At 41.7% G+C, this 17,159-nt stretch overlaps 2 protein-coding genes across 3 annotated transcripts; both read right to left on the bottom strand.

Annotated features, from left to right (window-relative positions):
• Positions 1-235: 235 nt before the first annotated feature.
• LOC129181288 (probable polypeptide N-acetylgalactosaminyltransferase 8) lies at positions 236-9,636 on the bottom strand. The gene is made up of 11 exons (XM_054776295.1): positions 9,200-9,636; positions 8,301-8,553; positions 6,949-7,115; positions 6,670-6,853; positions 6,396-6,593; positions 4,339-4,453; positions 2,409-2,594; positions 911-1,048; positions 715-810; positions 455-622; positions 236-370 (listed from the first exon to the last, which is right to left on the bottom strand). Exons 1-11 carry the CDS (start codon positions 9,366-9,368, stop codon positions 236-238), a joined length of 1,809 nt encoding a protein of 602 aa, XP_054632270.1. The 5' UTR covers positions 9,369-9,636.
• Positions 9,637-9,913: 277 nt separating this feature from the next.
• Positions 9,914-16,820, bottom strand: ndufa9a (NADH:ubiquinone oxidoreductase subunit A9a). Of its 2 annotated transcripts, XM_054776297.1 has the most exons (11): positions 16,749-16,820; positions 15,510-15,686; positions 15,017-15,114; positions 14,843-14,934; positions 14,141-14,282; positions 13,970-14,072; positions 13,821-13,891; positions 13,539-13,615; positions 11,852-11,947; positions 10,239-10,305; positions 9,914-10,172 (listed from the first exon to the last, which is right to left on the bottom strand). In XM_054776297.1, the coding sequence occupies exons 1-11, from the start codon at positions 16,801-16,803 to the stop codon at positions 10,002-10,004; spliced, it is 1,149 nt and encodes a 382-aa protein (XP_054632272.1). In that variant the 5' UTR covers positions 16,804-16,820; the 3' UTR covers positions 9,914-10,001. The 2 variants fall into 2 exon arrangements, with proteins under 2 accessions (XP_054632272.1, XP_054632273.1); XM_054776298.1 differs by lacking the exon at positions 10,239-10,305.
• Between the last annotated feature and the right edge of the window lie 339 nt (positions 16,821-17,159).

Raw genomic sequence — 17,159 nt, 5'->3', positions numbered from 1 at the left:
AACTCCAGTCCTAATCACAAATGCCAAATATTTAATTATGTTTTAAAATATGATCTTACAAAGGTGTGGATTAGTCTCTCTAAAGCTGTCTTAGACACTATTTCCTTGATTTTGGCAATGTTTTTAGGTGGTGAGTCCATTATTACCCCTAGAATATCTAACCTGATGATTAGGTTTTAGAGAAAGAGTGACTGGTAACACTTGCATGAAAAGTCCTCTTTGAATTTAGTACCAACTAAAAAGGGGAGATTAGGTGCTCAATGGTCCAGCTCTGTCCTGTGCACTGCTGAATGAGGAGCACATACTCATAGTTTTCGCCTTGACTGATCTCAAAGCATCTCCTAGTTGCTTTGTTTTGGATTTCTTTGCCCTGTGAGAGGTGGAGCAACACATAAGAAGCAATAACACATTATTCAGCTACAAAATGCGTATTATATATGCCGCATGGTAATACCTGTGTGAAGTGCCAGTGCATGTGGAGCTGTTTTCGCTTTGCCAGCTGACAATCCAACAGGGTGGGTGTGCTGCTGGAGCCCGAATCAACCAGGCAGCGGTTTGGGTTATACTTGTGAGATTTAATTGCCCCAATGATGATTTCACTGTCTTTGGTGTAGTAGCAGAACTGGAAACAAAAGTGTTTTATACATTATCACCATCTCAGTTGCTACACAGTTGACGCATCATATTTCTTTTTGTCCAGATGAAAGAATCAACCTGTGGTTGTTGGAAGTGGCACTCGTATAGGATGGGGATATTTCCTGGAACTACTCCTTGGTCTACACAAAAGTTCATGAGGAGGCTGTTCCTCATCTGGAAATGAGAGGAGTCATTTATGTGGCTCAGGATGGACAGGTACAGCAGCACAAGTTAAGCAAACATGAGACTATACTGTACTGTAGGTGCTGCTTACCATGCCGTACCCCAGCAGATGATCCAATGTGGCCAGACTTGGATACACATTCTCCAGGTACCACTTGAACGGTTTGCATTGTAACTTTTCCCTCAGCTTCTTCCTCTCTGTCACATCACCAATATCAATGCCATGGTCCTGTGGGATGTAGGTAAATGACGTTTTCATACATACGCTTACACAAGCAGGTGCAATAATGACATCCAATACAAAATGAATGGGCAGTTGTGATGATTGGCATTTGTAAGACCACAGTAAGATTTTGTTGTGTAATTTTCAGTGGGGGTGATGTAGTGCAGATATTTTTCCCTCTCGTACTAAAAACTAATTATTCACCTTGGCTATGTCAAGCATCAAATTTTATCATGTAATGAACAAAAACCTCAAATCTGAGTCAGGAAAACTGGTAAATTGATAAATCTTTTAGTATAAAAATATACACACGTGTAACGAACCCAAATATAAAAGGTCTAATTCAGAAATTCATCTATAAATGTAGTTTAGTAGTAGTTTTTACAGGAACGATTTACCTCCAAAGCCAGGCATGGTCACAGGCAGGTACTACTTACTACAAACATTTTTTTTTTGTCCACCTCAGGAAAGCTGACTATAACATGGATTATCCAGAGGAAATGTCAGGCCTGTGTAAGAATTTCAGAAAGCTAATGTGTGCCATTGTGCCAGTTGGCCACTTGATGGCAGTGTTGGCTAACTTTTCCCACTTCCCTCTGCAACCAAACGGCGGTTCATGCTTTGATTGATTGTTGATGAGCTTTTCCCCCCACTAATAATAAGATGTTGTCGTGTTTGATTGCCTGTTTACTCGGGCTGATTAAAATGTGACGATAGTTCTTGTTTAGAGAAAAGCTGTCTCACGGGAACAGGTCAGCCATCAGACTATGTTAGCTATGGCATTGCTACTGTGAATGATAATACATGTAATATCAAAATGGCAGAGCGCGAGGCAGGATTGGGAGCGCACATGAAATGCTTTACACACACTATAAACCTTGCAATCCAACCTACGTCGGTATTCACTACTTCCTGGTCCCGCACTCTAAGCATTATGAAAAGTGTAGTTCTTTGAGCGTAAACATAAAACGAATCTACCGCAATCTGCAATCTATTTTACATGTTGGAAGTCTGCACTTTCACCGCTTGCTGAAAGGGAGTGCCTCTGTGGCTGCGTCATTGTGCTACGCCCGCGGATGCAAGGTTGTAGACTCCTAAGTTAATGATAGCTGCCACTTTGCGTACCAAAAATAAGTAGTAAGACTCAAACTCATCCACAAAGTCAAAGCCCACAGTACGCTCATCCACATATGGGCACATGCGCATGCGTCATATAATTATTACAATCGTTCCCCCTGCCAGTTGTTAATGTTAACCACCACCTCACACAATACAAACAGAACGAAATAAGTCAGGAAAGTGGCCCTAATAGAGGAATGAGGGCGCACGCACACAAAAATAAACGCCAGGGGAAGCATATATCAACCTGAAGAGGAAGGTTCCATGCGATCATCACATTCTTCTTGTATTCATCCATCCAAATTTCTGCAACCCTCAGAGCATTCCTCCTCATGACAGGATTTAGATCAGGGGCGTACGGCTTATGTGCCCGCTCAATGTGACCTATCCTGGAGCACGGCACGACCTCGACGCTTCCTCCACAAAGCCACACCTGAGCAGTCAAGAAACAATATCAAGAAAACCACAGAGAACACAGAGAACATTTGTTACAGCGGGGTTGTTCAGAGTGAGGCCTGGGGGGCACCATAGCAGCCAAATATAATTGAACAAGAAAAACCCCCAGCAAAAATGGACAAATCAGCAGTAATTGTACAAGAATAAAGACAAAATATTAACATTAAAAAAGTTATCTAACAGGAAAAGTTCTTTTACAAGAATCACATTGTACAATTATGAGGAAAAATAATGCAATTTTAGTAGAAAAAGATTAAATATTAAAGAAAAAGGACATTGTTTTTTTTAAAGTCGTAATATTATGAAAAACAAAACAATAAAGTTGTAATTTTGGTGAAAATTAGGTTGCAGGAAAAGTTATACTTTTACTGAAAAAAGTAAAAAAATTGTATGGAACTATTGCAAAGTTCAAAAATTAAAAGAAGCAAGCTGCAGCAGCTGTAATTTTACCAGAATAAAATCCAAATGTGAAGAGAAATAAAGTCACAATTTTATGAAAATAAACTAATATTATGAGGAAAAATAATGTAATTTTAGTAGCATGGAGTTGAATTATTAAAGAAAAAATACCATCCATCCATCTTATTCCACTTATCTGAGGTCGGGTTAGCCTAAGCAGGGAAGCCCAGACTTCCCTCTCCCCGCCCACTTCGTCCAGCTCCTCCCGGCGGATCCCGAAGCGTTCCCGGGCCAGTTGAGAGACATAGTCTCTCCAACGTGTCCTGGGTCTTCCCAGAGGCCTGAACACCTCCCCAGGGAGGTGCCTGGGAGGTTTTCTGACCAGAGGCCCAAGCCACCTCATCTGGCTCCTCTCCATGCGGAGGAGCAGGGGTTCTACTCCGAGTCTCTCCCGGATGACAGTGCTTCTCACCTTATCTCTCAGGGAGAGCCCAGCCACCCTACGGAGAAAACTCATTTCGGCCGCTTGTATCCGCTGGACAGTTGAATCTCTGATTCAGGAGGAGCGGTGTGGTTTTCGTCATGGTCGTGGAACTGTGGACCAACTCTACACTCTCGGCAGGGCCCTTGAGGGCGCGTGGGAGTTCGCCAAACCAGTCTACATGCGTTTTTGTGGACTAGAAGAAGGCATTCGACTGCGTTCCTTGAGGATTTCTGTGGGGAGTACGCCAGGAACATGGGGTGCCACCTAATTCAGGCAGTTTGTTCCCTGTATCACCGGTGTCAGAGTTTGGTCCACATTGCCGGCAACAAGTCTGACTCATTGCCAGTGAGGGTTGGACTCCGCCAGGGCCGCCCTTTGTCACCGATTCTGTTCATTACTTTCATGGACAGAATTTCTTGGCGCAGCCACGGCATTGAGGGGTTCTGGTTTGGTGGCTGCAGGATTGCGTCTCTGCTTTTTGCAGATGATGTGGTCCTGCTGGCTTCATCGATCGGTTGCAACCGAGTGTGAAGCGGCCGGGATGAGAATCAGCATCCTAGTCCTAGTTCTAGTATGTGGTTCTGGCCCGGAAAAGGGTGAAGTGCCATCTTTAAGTTTAATTATTTTTTTCATTTAAGAAGAAAGTTGAAATATTTTGGGGAAAAAAAGAGCAAAGACGGAAACTCATCCTAATAATATGCTTTTGACCTAGATCACCAAGCTGAGATAACTTCTTAGCATATTGCAGTACTAAGTATCCTAGTGGCCCTTGCGTTCTTAGAATTCTTCAGTATGTGGCCCCGTTAGGACACCCCGTCTTAGAAGACAGGCCACTCACACGAATCCCGAGTTCAACATTTTCTCCACCATAGACCGTCATTCCTCCATCCAGCCCTCCAAGTTCTCCCAGAAATTCCCTGTGAGCTGCGAATATTCCCATCACGGAAGGACTCCTGCCAATAAACACATTGATGATGTGACTGCTGAGAGAAGTAGCGAGATGGCTTGAAAGATCGACAGGTGTTTCCATTCTTGGTGGGCAAACTGCGGACCGGTGGCCACAGGAGGCCCACCATGCGTCTTAATCCGGCCTACAGGGCATTTCCAAATATCTTCTTTTAAAGAAGGGTGAGATGCAATCTGTACAAGAAAGCAACCCACAACACAGCACGTCAACGCACACGAGGCAAAGTAAAATACCTACGGCACCACACGGGCATACAAATAAATATCTACACTTGCCATAAAAACACCCTTGTGTTCCTGCCGCAAGGCATGCTGGGTAGCTTGGGGTAGTCTTTCTCCCAACATTTTGCCGTGTTTGTCGCATTTTTGCTTGACTGCAAAATATGTTGAGGAGGTCGTCAGAGAAGTAAACGAGGAGTTCACATACTCCTCCAATGTTGATATCCAATGTTTAATTATTCGTAGTTCACTACCCAGCATACCTTGCGGCCATTTGGAAATAACAATTTTCAGTTACGTGTTATTTTTAGCGCCTAGTTGTTGCTTATCACCCACAATAATAGTTGATTTATGTATTGCGTTAACTTGCTGTGGATGTGTTGTGTTTCTGTTTCGTTGCACCGTGAGCAAGTATGTCAATCTGTTTGATGACCACCTATGCATAAACTCTGCCAAATTTTTTAACCCAATGTGGCCTGCGAGTCAGAAAGTTTGCCCACCTCCAAATGTTCCAAATGTGTGAACTGTAAATAGTTCATGGTGTTATATTTGTAAATAATAATGCTAGTTATTTTGATGTAAAACAACCCCTTTTTGTGTTATGTTGTGGCGTAGTTGTTTAGATATTTGAGCTGTCACAAAAGCAACAAATATTTGTGTCAAAGTGAAAGTCTTGAAATGTATTTTTTCACAAAAAGCTGTTTTTCTCCCATTTTAGTCGGGAACTGATATTTTCCTGAAACTTACCTACGGTCTACTGCTGATTACTAAAGGACAGAAAAAGGTAGAAACAAACCTTTTTTTCCTGGTGAAAGACGGGAGTCTAATCTTTTTTTTGGTAGGTTCCTTGTTTGTATCGCCATAGAACACAATATTCTGTGTGCCTTGAAAGATCAGTCAAAATCGTCTAAAATGTCCCATACTGAAGGGGTTGTCGCTTGAAAAACGGATGGGATAGAACGCGTTAAAATATTGTGCCGGGCTAGCCTGGAAGGATAACCTCCTCTTCTCCTCCCAGGTCTCCTTGTAACAGCGCACGGAATCCATGACCCCTGTGGCATTCATCAGCATGCAATCATCTTTATCCTTAATGATGGTCGCGGCAGTCACCGTCTGGGACCAAAAGAGTGACCAATATTGGCAGGCGTTGCTCCTCGCTCTGAGCTTTTTATGATGGTCATTTTAACTTCCATGGTGATGGCTTTCCTTTTCTTTGGCGCACTGCCACTTAAGAGACACAATGAAGTGCAAAAAGTGAACTCCTAAGCGATGTTATTCTTCCTCAGTGTGGCTGTGCAGGCACACGCTGTATCTTTCCGCGCTCTGTAACTCAAGCAAGTCTCGTGTTTACGGAGCAAAATGAAGCTTTTCATTCATTTATGGACACGTGCTTGTGAAAAGAGGACCACCTGCACTCTCTGATCACATTCAGCATCATCCAAAACTGATGGCACGTTACAATGTGGATGAATAATAACACTAAGTGTACTGTGAAAGCATCTTCACGCTTTTTGGAGACGAGTAGGTGGCATGTTCTTCAGTCAAGCCAGTGGCCCGATGTCAAGGCTAATACCCAGAAACAAGCAGCAGTTGAAGGTCGCTACAGTGATTTACCTGTAGTTTTACCTGTGTAGTTTTACCTGTGTAGTTTTCCCTTTAACTCACTATCTTACCATCCTTCCTGAAAGCTACTGTACGCTTTTTGCTTACTTCCCAGGCCTGGATTCATCGTTCATCTTCATCCATTCCGGGCGGAAGGACTCGTACATGCACCATAAAGGCCAGTCAAAGCCGTGCGCGGAGGGGAGGTATTTTTCCACGTGAAAGTCATCGAAATGGATCTTGTCAAAGACGGGGGACACCACCACCGTCCTATCAGCTTTGATCCTGGCGAGTAGAGGTTCTGACCTGGTAAGGATATCGGCATGAAAGTGAAGCGCTTTGGAACAATTTCCTGTGGAAATGATGTTGAAAGCCATCCTACCAGCCCTCCGTGACTTCAATGTGAGCATCCAAAATGGCCACAACGTCTGCCGTCGCACGCTCCCAGCCTGACATCCGTGATTGTGACAGGCCCATTTGACGGTGATGCCACACTTTCTTTATCAGCGCAGGCTTGTTTTTGTGGATTTCATCTACAAAGTCTTGTAGAGGTCCACCAAGGTCATCTGGAAGAGAAGTACCAAAGCTTGTAACGGTGATTTTGCTCTGTCGATGTGGCTCATACTGCTGTGATTCTACACACGATCTCAGGGAAACTCACTATAAGTGCTGTAGTCATCCACCAGAATGATTTCCTTCAGGAGGTGCTTTGGCGTGTGTGAGATGATACTTTGAATCGCCCTTTTAATGACTGAAAGTGCCTCGTTGAGGTAAATGAGCACCACGCTGATGTTTGGCAGGTCTTCAGGGTAGTTCTTTGTCAGACATCTAAGTGAAAGATGAACATTTGTTATGCCGTATATCCACTCACTCCCGACAGCAGGGGTGTCCAAAGTGCGGCCTGGGGGCCATTTGTGGCCCGTGGTGATGCATTCTAAAAATATAATTTAGAAGAAACAAACAAAAAAAAAACAACCCAGCAAAAATGAAAAAATCAGAATAAAGTCAAAAAAGGAAAAAGGATAATGACAAAATGTTTTAATTTTACGAGAATAACGTAATATGAGGAAAAATAATGTTATTTTAGTACCATGAAGTTGTAATATTACGAGAAACAAAACAATGAATAAAGTCCTCATTTTCAATATTATGGCAATAAAGTCCTAATTACGAGAGCAAAATTTACATGAAGAAAGTTGAAATAGTTGGAAAATGTAAAAAAAAAAAAAAAAAATGCAGAAATGGAAAAACCAGCTGAAAGTAAGTCCAAATATTAAGAAAAAAAAGTAATATTTTAACGAGAAAAAAAGTTGGAATAGGACGAGAACAAATTGGAAATATGAGGGAAAATAATGTAATTTTAGAAGTATTTACTTGAAATATTAAAGAAAAAAATGTTTAAGTATTAAATTATGGGAAAACGTTATAATATGGGAATAAAGTAAAGTAATAATATCACAAGAATAAAATGTACAAAGATTACTGAAGAAAGTTGAAATATCAGCAAAATAGCAAAAATGGGGAAAAAAAGAGCAAAGACTGAAGTTCATGCTAATAATACACTTTTTCACACTGAGAGCTGAGATGCAGGCGTTCCTTGAAATATACACTGTCAATGAAAAAAACATAATAAACAAAAAAACATATCCAGTAAACGAAAAAACATGCACTGTAAACAAAAAATCATATATAATAAATTAAAAAAACCTATCCAGTGAATGAAAAAACGCACTGTAAAGAAACAAATATATAATGAACGAAAAAACTTCACTTCAAACCTTCAAAATTTCACTTAACGTTGGTATTTTTTGGAACCTAACCCCCGCGTTAAACGAGGGAACACTGTGTACAACTTCTCAGCATTTCTGCATGCGTTGCTTTAGAAATATCAAAGCAGCCCTTGCATCCTTTCATTTTTCAGCATTTTTAGCATGTAACCCTCCGTAGAAAAGGTTTGGACACCCCTAGAGGATGACATCAGTGCATAGAGGAAGTCAAGACATTGCAAGTCACCTGCCGTCTCTCATGTCTGGAAGCTTCCTGTCAAGTGGCAAGCGGTTGCTGAGGAACACGTTGTAGCCATAAATCTGAAAGAGCGATTCTGCCTGCTTCTGCTCCACCACCGTCAGCCCTTCTCCCCATTTAGCAAACAGGAAGGAGTTTGGATATAACTTTGGCACCACAGGCTTTGCTTTGTGTCGGTCCACATCAGGAGCAAGTTTGTTGGTGGTGTTCTTTTGTACGCTCGACCCTTCAATCAGCTTTTCTTTGGGTGTTTGTAAAGGCAGGACATGGTGGAAAAATACACAAAGATTTCAATTAAGCAGATTTTGGTATCTACTCCTCCACTCATGCACACTTTCTTGGCTAAACACCTTTATATTCCTGCCGAAAGGCATGCTGGGTAGCTTGTGGTACTCTTTCTCTCAACATTTTGCTGTGCTTGTCGCATTTTTGCTTGATTAGAAATATGTTGTGGAGGTCCTCAGAGAAGTAAACGAGGAGTTAACACACTCCTTACTGCTATCCAATGTTGTTGTTGTTGTTGTTCATAGGTTATACAGTATTGTTGTTGCAGCTGGACTACCCAGCATGCCTTGTGGGCACTTGGTAATAACAGGTTACGTTATGTTTAGAGCGTAGTTGTTGTTTACCACCCACGTAGTAGTCGTTGATTTATGTGATGGGTTAATTTGCTGTGGATGTGTTGTTTCCATTTTGTCGCACCATGTATGCACCATGCAAGTATGTCGTGTTTGATGACCACCTACACACAGACAATTGCTTTTAACCCAATGCGGCCTGCAAGTTAAAAAGTTGGCCCAGCCCCGTTCTAAGGCCTTTTCGATAAAGACTGAGTGAACAGCGACATGTAAAAGTCCTATTATGGTATTTACTGCCTTTGAACTCACCTAGCCTGTGCAGAGTCTGCTCAACGCTGTCCAGTCTCCTCACAACCTTTTCCTCCAAGATTCCTTTTGGAAAAGAACTGTGTGAAGAAGGTTTACTCATAAAAATGATGATATACATGAAGACAAGGACAACTCCGACTATCCCAGCGCTCCGCACGTGGGCCTTCATGTTGCTTTCTGTTCACCACGCAAGCATTGCTTCCCTCCACAGAATTTACAACTTGATAAGGTGCGTCTTATCTTCTAGATAGCATTTTCTACCAACTGCATCTTACTCGTTTTAGTTAAGCATTTTTGCACTTGGACAACTTGCTTTATTAAGGAATGTTGCATTACAATGAGGCGGACTGGGCAAATGGACTAGTAAGTGCTTTTGATAGAAACTACGTACATGCACCTGACAGAATTCTCTACCAGTCAGTGCAAAGGTGATGGAATTCCTCAGTCAGGCTAGATTTATAATAGAGGTTACAAAGTACACTTCTGCAGTTATCGTGTACACTAAGCATCAAATCCACCCTCATTTGTGACTGTCACTTGTCTATTATAACAGGGTCCACTAATATTAGTCTGTGGAAATAAGAGTTGCAGCACTGCAACCAGAGCAATGCTTGTGATTCAAATTCGGCATTATTGCAAAACCAACATGTGGTGTTGGCTTGCATTGATCTATTCTACTACAAGCACCAATCCAAAACAACACAACATAAACCCTTTAAGGTAAAGATTGATTTTATTTACATACAGGATTTAGTTAAAGACAAAGCTTGTCAAAGTGATGTCGGGACACCGATTCAACACTTCAGTAGTTGACAGTCTTGGCTGGCTTTGTCGCGTTCAAGTCTGCTTCAAGGAAACGGTATTGGCGATGGCGACGCAGAATCTCGATAGCCTTTTGTTCTACTGTGGAAGGACTGATGCCAAGATCCTCCAGCCCAGGGAGTCCTGGGTACTTCATATCGCTCGTGTGGAACTGCAAAAAGGTAAAACCAATGCCATGAATGCTTTGTTCTTTCAAAGCCTTTGTCTTCTTTCTCACCCTTTCTATTTTATCGGGGGTTGTCCATGGTTCGAATGGGCTCATTGCGAAAAACCGAGCAGCGAGGCTGAAAAGACAAACAGAAGCTAGCACAAGGAAATGCAGTTCATCATCACAGCATGACTGGGAATACAATGACAAACAGGCCATAGCTGCCGTGTTTACAGTGCCCCCTGGCGGCTCATAGGCCAACACTCGAGAGAGGGTGACTCATGTGTGAAGAAAAAATTATTTGAACACCGGCTCCGATCAGGATTTTATGCCTCCGATACCGATCATTCATGAGAGAGATTGGCCAATACCGATCACATGGATTAACAGTGCGGCCATCGTCTTCATGCTATTTTGTGCTCATTTGTCATTATACTTGTATAAAAGGCATAAAGTCTCAACTGAACAGTTCTAATAAAAAACTACTAAGAGTTGAAGCAAATATTGTTCGACCCTTCGTGAGCTATTGAAAATCAGCTGGTGAGCTCGGAGAGCCCTGTGAGAGTATCAGCATCATAAGGCTGGACACTGTGTTGGTACTGGTTAAGCAACCACATACAAATAAGTGTTTTCAGGACAAGACATAATTAGTACAATGACAACATCAGAGCAAAATTGTTCAGTGACATTTGACAAAGTTAGTACGTTACCCACGAACGTGACATCCACTTCCCCGTGGTATAAAAACGAGCTCCAAACTAACCGTATTATAGAAAACGACCGCTATTTATCAGTGGCCAATCGATCATAGCATCTTTGTTTACAGTGTTCCCTCGTTTATCACAGGGATAGGTTCCCAAAATAACCCGCAATAAGTGAAATCCGCGAAGTAGCCAACTTTATTTATTTATTTATTTTTTTTTACAATGATTATATACGTTTTAAGGCTGTAAAGCGCCTCGCTATACTCTTTATACACTTTTCTCAGACAGGCTTTAACGTTTTATCCCATTTTTCTCATTTAAACACTCTCAAAAAAGTCCAAACCTTCGTTTGAACTTTAATGATCAACCGACAGGTAGGACAAATGATTAAGTCACTCACGCGTATTTTCTCCTGTGACCGTGCCTTTTCATCCTGGCGCCGTTCTGCAGTCGTCCTTCAAACCGAAGATTCATTTACAAGCAAGCAAGCAAGAAAGCTAGCGATGACACAGGAGACACGCAGGGCGGCACGGAAGAGACTGACAATGGTCTACAGCCAGTCAGGACGCAGAAAACAATGGGCGGTGCAGACAGAAGAGAGAGACACTCAACTTCCCACAATGCCATTCTTCTTAAAGGGCCAGGCTCAGCCTGTAACAGCGTTCATACGCTGTAATAATGATTTTTAAAAAAGCACAAAAAAAATTGGCGAAAGGTGAACCGCGATAGAGCGAGGGAACACTAACAGTCATTGTAAATTTTACAGCTTGCAATAGAAGGTCACTGTTCTTTTATTGGCAGTTAATATTATGAGATTGAAGAGCTATTTATTTACTTTTTTGCACACTCCTGCGAGTGTCTAAACTGTGCAAATAAAACCTCCAGTGAGGATTGAATACACTTGAGTGAAACTGCGCATTGTGAATGTGGAAACGTATTTCAAAGAAAGAAAACGTTCATGCTCGTGTTTGCACTTACTGAAAGAGTGGGCGGGGCAGTGGGTAGGGTGCAAAAGGCCTGTGAGCCACAGCGTAGATGTACTCCACCAGGTCATGGAGGACGTACCGGTTGGGACTATTAAAAATAAAAATCATGCATCATGGTCATGTGGCATTGGCAATGTGTACAGTACTCAACTATTACTATTGATTGTTTTTTGTGGGTACAATGCAACAGCACCAGACACGCCTAGCTCATGTTGCTAAATAAGGTGACCAAAGTAAGTATTACTAACAACTCTGCAGTGTAGTTTTACAATCATATGCATATTGTTCATTTATTCTGACAGTGGCCATCAAAACTGAGCATTGTTATTTTTATAAAAAGGCAGAATTTTTAAGCATCCCTTCCACTGGATATCACTAGATAGGGCAGGTAAAACGTACAAAAACTGAAGCAGGACATAATGTAAACCCAGACACCCAGAAGTATGAACAAAAAACATTTTAGAGAGAATAATTTGAGTTTTACATGCAAAAATAATGGAAGCCTCTTGGTGAGCACTAGTCTGTTACAAGCTTAACTGTAAAGGGTGAACCGTTAGCGCTGTACTTGCTCACCTGGACTTTACTGGAAACTTCAGCAGCCGGTATGGTCATCATTACATACACCGGCCCGGCTCACTATCTGTAATGTGTCTCCCTTAAACCATTCCCCCTGCAACCTGTGTTCAAGGGTCCTACCTTTACATTACAATCCTACTGTAACAGACCCTACATTGCTACTTGACTACTACTTCTGTTTTGTATTCAATAGTGTTTCTCACCTTCCTTCTCAAAGTTCTGGCACTTGCAACGCTCTTTGGCATCACTGTGGCTTATTTTGCAACCGTGATAAATAATTTTTTTTAAAAGCTGTGATGCAAGATATTAGGAATTATGACATCATACCGAAAAATATGTTAACAAAAAAAAATAGCTTCAATAACTTAAAAAAAAAAAAAAGCTCCAATGAGACGAAGTTACCCGTACTGTGCTGTAGGTGAGTTAGCGTGAGCAAATCAAGCGCTCCTCCAAACACGTGTTGTAAGCAAACACAGTGCATCTACGTATATACGCATCCAACCACCTTATGGTAAATAAAATCCAACTTTGAGTTGTTCTTACCTCCAGGTGTGCACAAACTACATTTAAATCTAAATGTAAAAAATAATAGATATAAAAAGTTATTGGTACCGATCTTGAAAAGCAGTATCAGTATCTGCCTTAAAAAAATTTAAAAATATCGTGCATCCCTACAAAAAAAGCACAAGAACACTGAAATACGCAGGGCACTTGAACACTTCATGACTGCAGGGCGCACAGTGCTTTCAAGGAGAAAGAACGGAGACAAAAACAGAGTTGTTCATGGTTTTATGTGCGTTTCATGAACAAATAAACAATCCTTACACATAATAAAGGTAATTATAAAGAATAATAATAAAGAATTCCCTGGCTGGAATATGTCTATAGTGTCCCAACTCTAAAAGAACCACCATCCATTCTTCACAAAAACTGAGTCACCAACGCGCGAATGCTTTGTTTGGGTTCTGTTTGTCCGTGTGATAACCAAGACAGAGTACGAAAAGTGAGGCATAGTTTGGGCAGTAATTTTCGTCAAAAAAACAATCCTACGAAAATCAGTGCGGTTCCACTGTATTTGGGAAAGGTGTCAAATGGTTACCTACCCAACTAGTGCGTATGTCTTTCCATTGGCTTCTGGGTCTCTGACTGCGCTCATAATGGCCTTCGCCACATCCACCACCTGATGACAAAGGGGACTTATTTGAAAAATGCAAATACTTGCCTGTAGCACCAAATGCCTTTTGGTGGCAAAAACAAATGATGATGTTGATGAAAGGAAGATTGTTTATGTGACCGGGAGGCAAGACGGACAGTGTGCCTGCTTAGCAATCTGATAGAATTGACTATTACTAGAAAGATTAGCTTCTGTTTCTGAGCAAACTTACATGAATAGGCTGCTTGACCGTTGTCTTCCCGAGGTTGATGAGTGGGATGGCGCTGCCGAACCAACGCATGTCTAAAAGGAATGACCGTAGTGAGAAGTCTACACTGATTTCTGTAGCCACTTGCTGTGAAGATGCAATGCCATTCTCACTTGCGTAGTAGTTGAAGAACCTGTCCTCCCTCCCAAACATCTCTGATGGCTTCATGATGATGGCGTCGGGAAACTCATCTCTCACTGCATTCTCTCCCACAGCCTGGGACACAACACAGGGATGAGGACTCATACCCACATCCGCACACGTGCCGTTATAACCCAGCTAACCTTGTTCCTCAGGTATTTGGACGAGCTGCGTATGTCAGCGTTGAGGTGAGACATGTGGATGAACTTTGTGATGCCAGCCTCTCTGGTTGCCTTGGCAATCTGCTGAGGGATGCTCACAAACACATCCTCAAAGCGGTAGTTCCTTCACACAGAAAAAGGAATATGAATACATGGAAACACAATAGAGCAGAGGTGGGAGACAGTCGGTGTCTCAATTAAAAACGTGCAAGCCCAAAGCGAGTCTTAAGTCGAGACAACACAGGTCGAGACAGGTCCGAAGTCACAGGCTTGAAATTTTTGAGTCCTTACAAGTCATAAGCACTGTTAAATGTTCACCAAATAAAACGCCATGGCCTCATCATTCGCAAATGCAAATGAATTATCCTCGGTAGCATGTCGACACATCGCGGTGTTAATCACTCCATCACTCTTCAGCAAACTGGTGCTCACAAATGAGAAAATGTATTTGTCTTGCTGGAAATGATATAACGGTCACCTGAGTTGAATACTTTGAACGGGGACACATTTTCCTCTACACACCCATTGAAAATCTCAAGTATTTTCAAGTCATCACACTAAAGTCAGGTCATTGAAGCCGATGTCTTTGATTTATTTATTTATATTCTCGAGTCAAGTCCAAAGTCATCACAATTGTGATTGAGTCCACACCTCTGCAACAGAGTGTACTACTCTCAGGAATACCTCGTTTCCCATTCTCTCCCCACAAGGTTGATGACAACGTTGGAGTGCTCCAAAGCTCTTTTGATGGAGTCTTTGTTCCGGGCGTCCCACTCCTAAAGCAGAATTCCAAGCGAAGTCATCATGAGGGCTCTGAGGATGATTCTACTATCACTTCCATTTTTGAGACTTACATACCATAAAAATGATTTGTCCAAGGTCCCCCATAGGTTTAAAATACATGGTGTCATACTGATCACAGCGGTGAGGGACTACAATCTGAGAGCCGATCCGGCCTGTAAAACGCACATAAACACACCACATCAAACCTGTGAAAGCAATGAGCTATTCCATTTAACGTTTTTTTTAACTACGGTGTGTGTTCACACTTGTACTCCGGTACAGTAATCTGGACCACAACAAAAATTTCCTTGGCGGTCTCGTTAGTGAAATACGGTTAGCGTTCACACTTGTATTTTTGTAAGAGGACCAAATAATGCTCAGATAAGCATATGCAACAAGTCTGGATATGTCCATTGTCCGACAAAAGTCATACCTCCGAAACAACATGACATCTTCCGGGTTACATACGATTGTAGGATTTAACCAGCTCAGTTGAAAATGATATAAATCACACAAACAAAGCCACTGCCGACCCAATGTGGTCAATTTCTTCTTGACTGTTACTCACCCAGCCGGTTTACTACGTATCTCCCCAGGAAGCCCGTAGCACCGAAAACAGTGGCCGCTATGCCGCTGGAGGACGAGCGACCTCCCTTCCCTTTGGGGATGACAGCATGGTGCAGCTTCCTCTGCTGAACAGGGACGACGGAGGAAGCCGACAGCACAGTGGGGGGACAGCAGCCCTCTGAAGGGAAACCAGGAGGTCAATTTTACAAGGGAGGATACACTTGACCTGCCAGGTGTACACGTATAGTAGATCCAAGTTCATTCAGTCAAAAAGAAGAAATTTGTAATTGTCGTTCCTCAGTACACCAGCGGTTCGAACGTCGCTCCCTCAATGTCTAGGTTTTCAAAAATAAATTAAGGATCGCTGTTTTGTGGTTCACTTCGACCGACAGTATTATTAGTTTAAAAAAAAAACCCCGCGTATTTACAAAAATTCTAGTTATTTTTTGTCCAAATGAAGCCTTTTCAAGCACAAATGAATTAAAATACAAATACAGTATAAACCAATTAGACCATATATACCATGTTGGGTAATACGGAAGTAAAGGGGACTATATGGGTGTTATTTCATGTCTTGGTGGCTCTAATAATGTTTAAAAAACGTATTTAGAATATCATAAACAGGTTTTCTATGCCATAACTACGAAAATATTCCATTCATAAAGAAGGAACCATACTTACCTTACATATGAATTAACCGCGATGAACGAGGGATTTCGGCAATACCGAAATGTTTTGGGGAAAAAAAACTAACAATATATTTAAAACAAACAAAACGTCTACAACTTTAATCAAATGTATGACTGTAGTGGTTTTCAAAAATTAAGCAATCGTAAGAATAATTGCTTTGTTTTGTACAATTCTGCACTGCTGTTCGAATTCCTGTCTGCCTTGTTTTCATTGCCAGTTAGTACTTGGTTACTAAAAAGGTACACTACAATTGACTAGACACTCGAATTTAACACACAATTAAAGTAAGATTTTCTGCTATTAATCCTGAATAGAAGGCAGGCACGTTATTTTTACGCCAAGTCGAGCATCGTCGGCTGATACAAAAAAGCTAATGTTACTTAGCAAGCCTTAGCATAAGCCTTCCTAGTAGCCCAGCCGGTTAGCAAGGTCATTCAACTCGCGTAAGTGCCTCCAATGTGAACCTGTGCTGGACGGCATTATTTGTTCTCCACCAAACAATTACACAAACGTCAACATGTCCACTAACCACTGCAATGTCGTTACTTACTAGAAATCTTTGGAAGGACACTCGCAGGACGGCTAACTAGCGTAAGGGTCGCCATCTTTCCGTCTACGGCATTCAATGAGGACCAAAATAGGAAAGTCCCGATACGTCAACAGTGTAAATTACGAGGCGTACAGTATATCATATAACTATTCTTAGATGCTTAGACTTAAGGTAATAATCATTTTCATGACACCATGGTGGCATATTGACATTTTGATGCGTGGGTTTACTTTTATGTTAAGAGAGATCCAACACAATGAACAATAATGAAGTTGGGGGGGGTGTCACATAATAACATAATATAATAATCTATTTTCACTAGGAAAAATATGCCAAATTTATATAACCAGTAATTTGACCATGCTCAACTGCTCTAAAAGAGCCCATTACAGCTCAAGTGTACAGCTGACA

Source organism: Dunckerocampus dactyliophorus, chromosome 5, assembly GCF_027744805.1.
Source record: "Dunckerocampus dactyliophorus isolate RoL2022-P2 chromosome 5, RoL_Ddac_1.1, whole genome shotgun sequence".
In the NCBI taxonomy this organism is placed as follows: Eukaryota; Metazoa; Chordata; class Actinopteri; order Syngnathiformes; family Syngnathidae; genus Dunckerocampus; species Dunckerocampus dactyliophorus.
This window is presented reverse-complemented; position numbering and strand designations above follow the sequence as displayed.

Bases quoted from the DNA above. Each gene is read 5' to 3' on its own strand.
- LOC129181288 (XM_054776295.1), bottom strand. From the start codon at position 9,368: ATGAAGGCCCACGTGCGGAGCGCTGGGATAGTCGGAGTTGTCCTTGTC. The intron at 4,454-6,395 runs GTAAGCAAAAAG...GTTTATTGGCAG, and splicing joins GATGAATCCAGGCCTGGGAA to GAGTCCTTCCGTGATGGGAA. The intron at 811-910 runs GTAAGCAGCACC...TCTCATTTCCAG, and splicing joins ATCTGCTGGGGTACGGCATG to ATGAGGAACAGCCTCCTCAT.
- ndufa9a (XM_054776297.1), bottom strand. From the start codon at position 16,803: ATGGCGACCCTTACGCTAGTTAGCCGTCCTGCGAGTGTCCTTCCAAAG. The intron at 14,283-14,842 runs GTATTCCTGAGA...TTCTGTGTGAAG, and splicing joins GGGAGAGAATGGGAAACGAG to GAACTACCGCTTTGAGGATG. The intron at 13,892-13,969 runs GTGAGAATGGCA...CATTCCTTTTAG, and splicing joins GTTCTTCAACTACTACGCAA to ACATGCGTTGGTTCGGCAGC.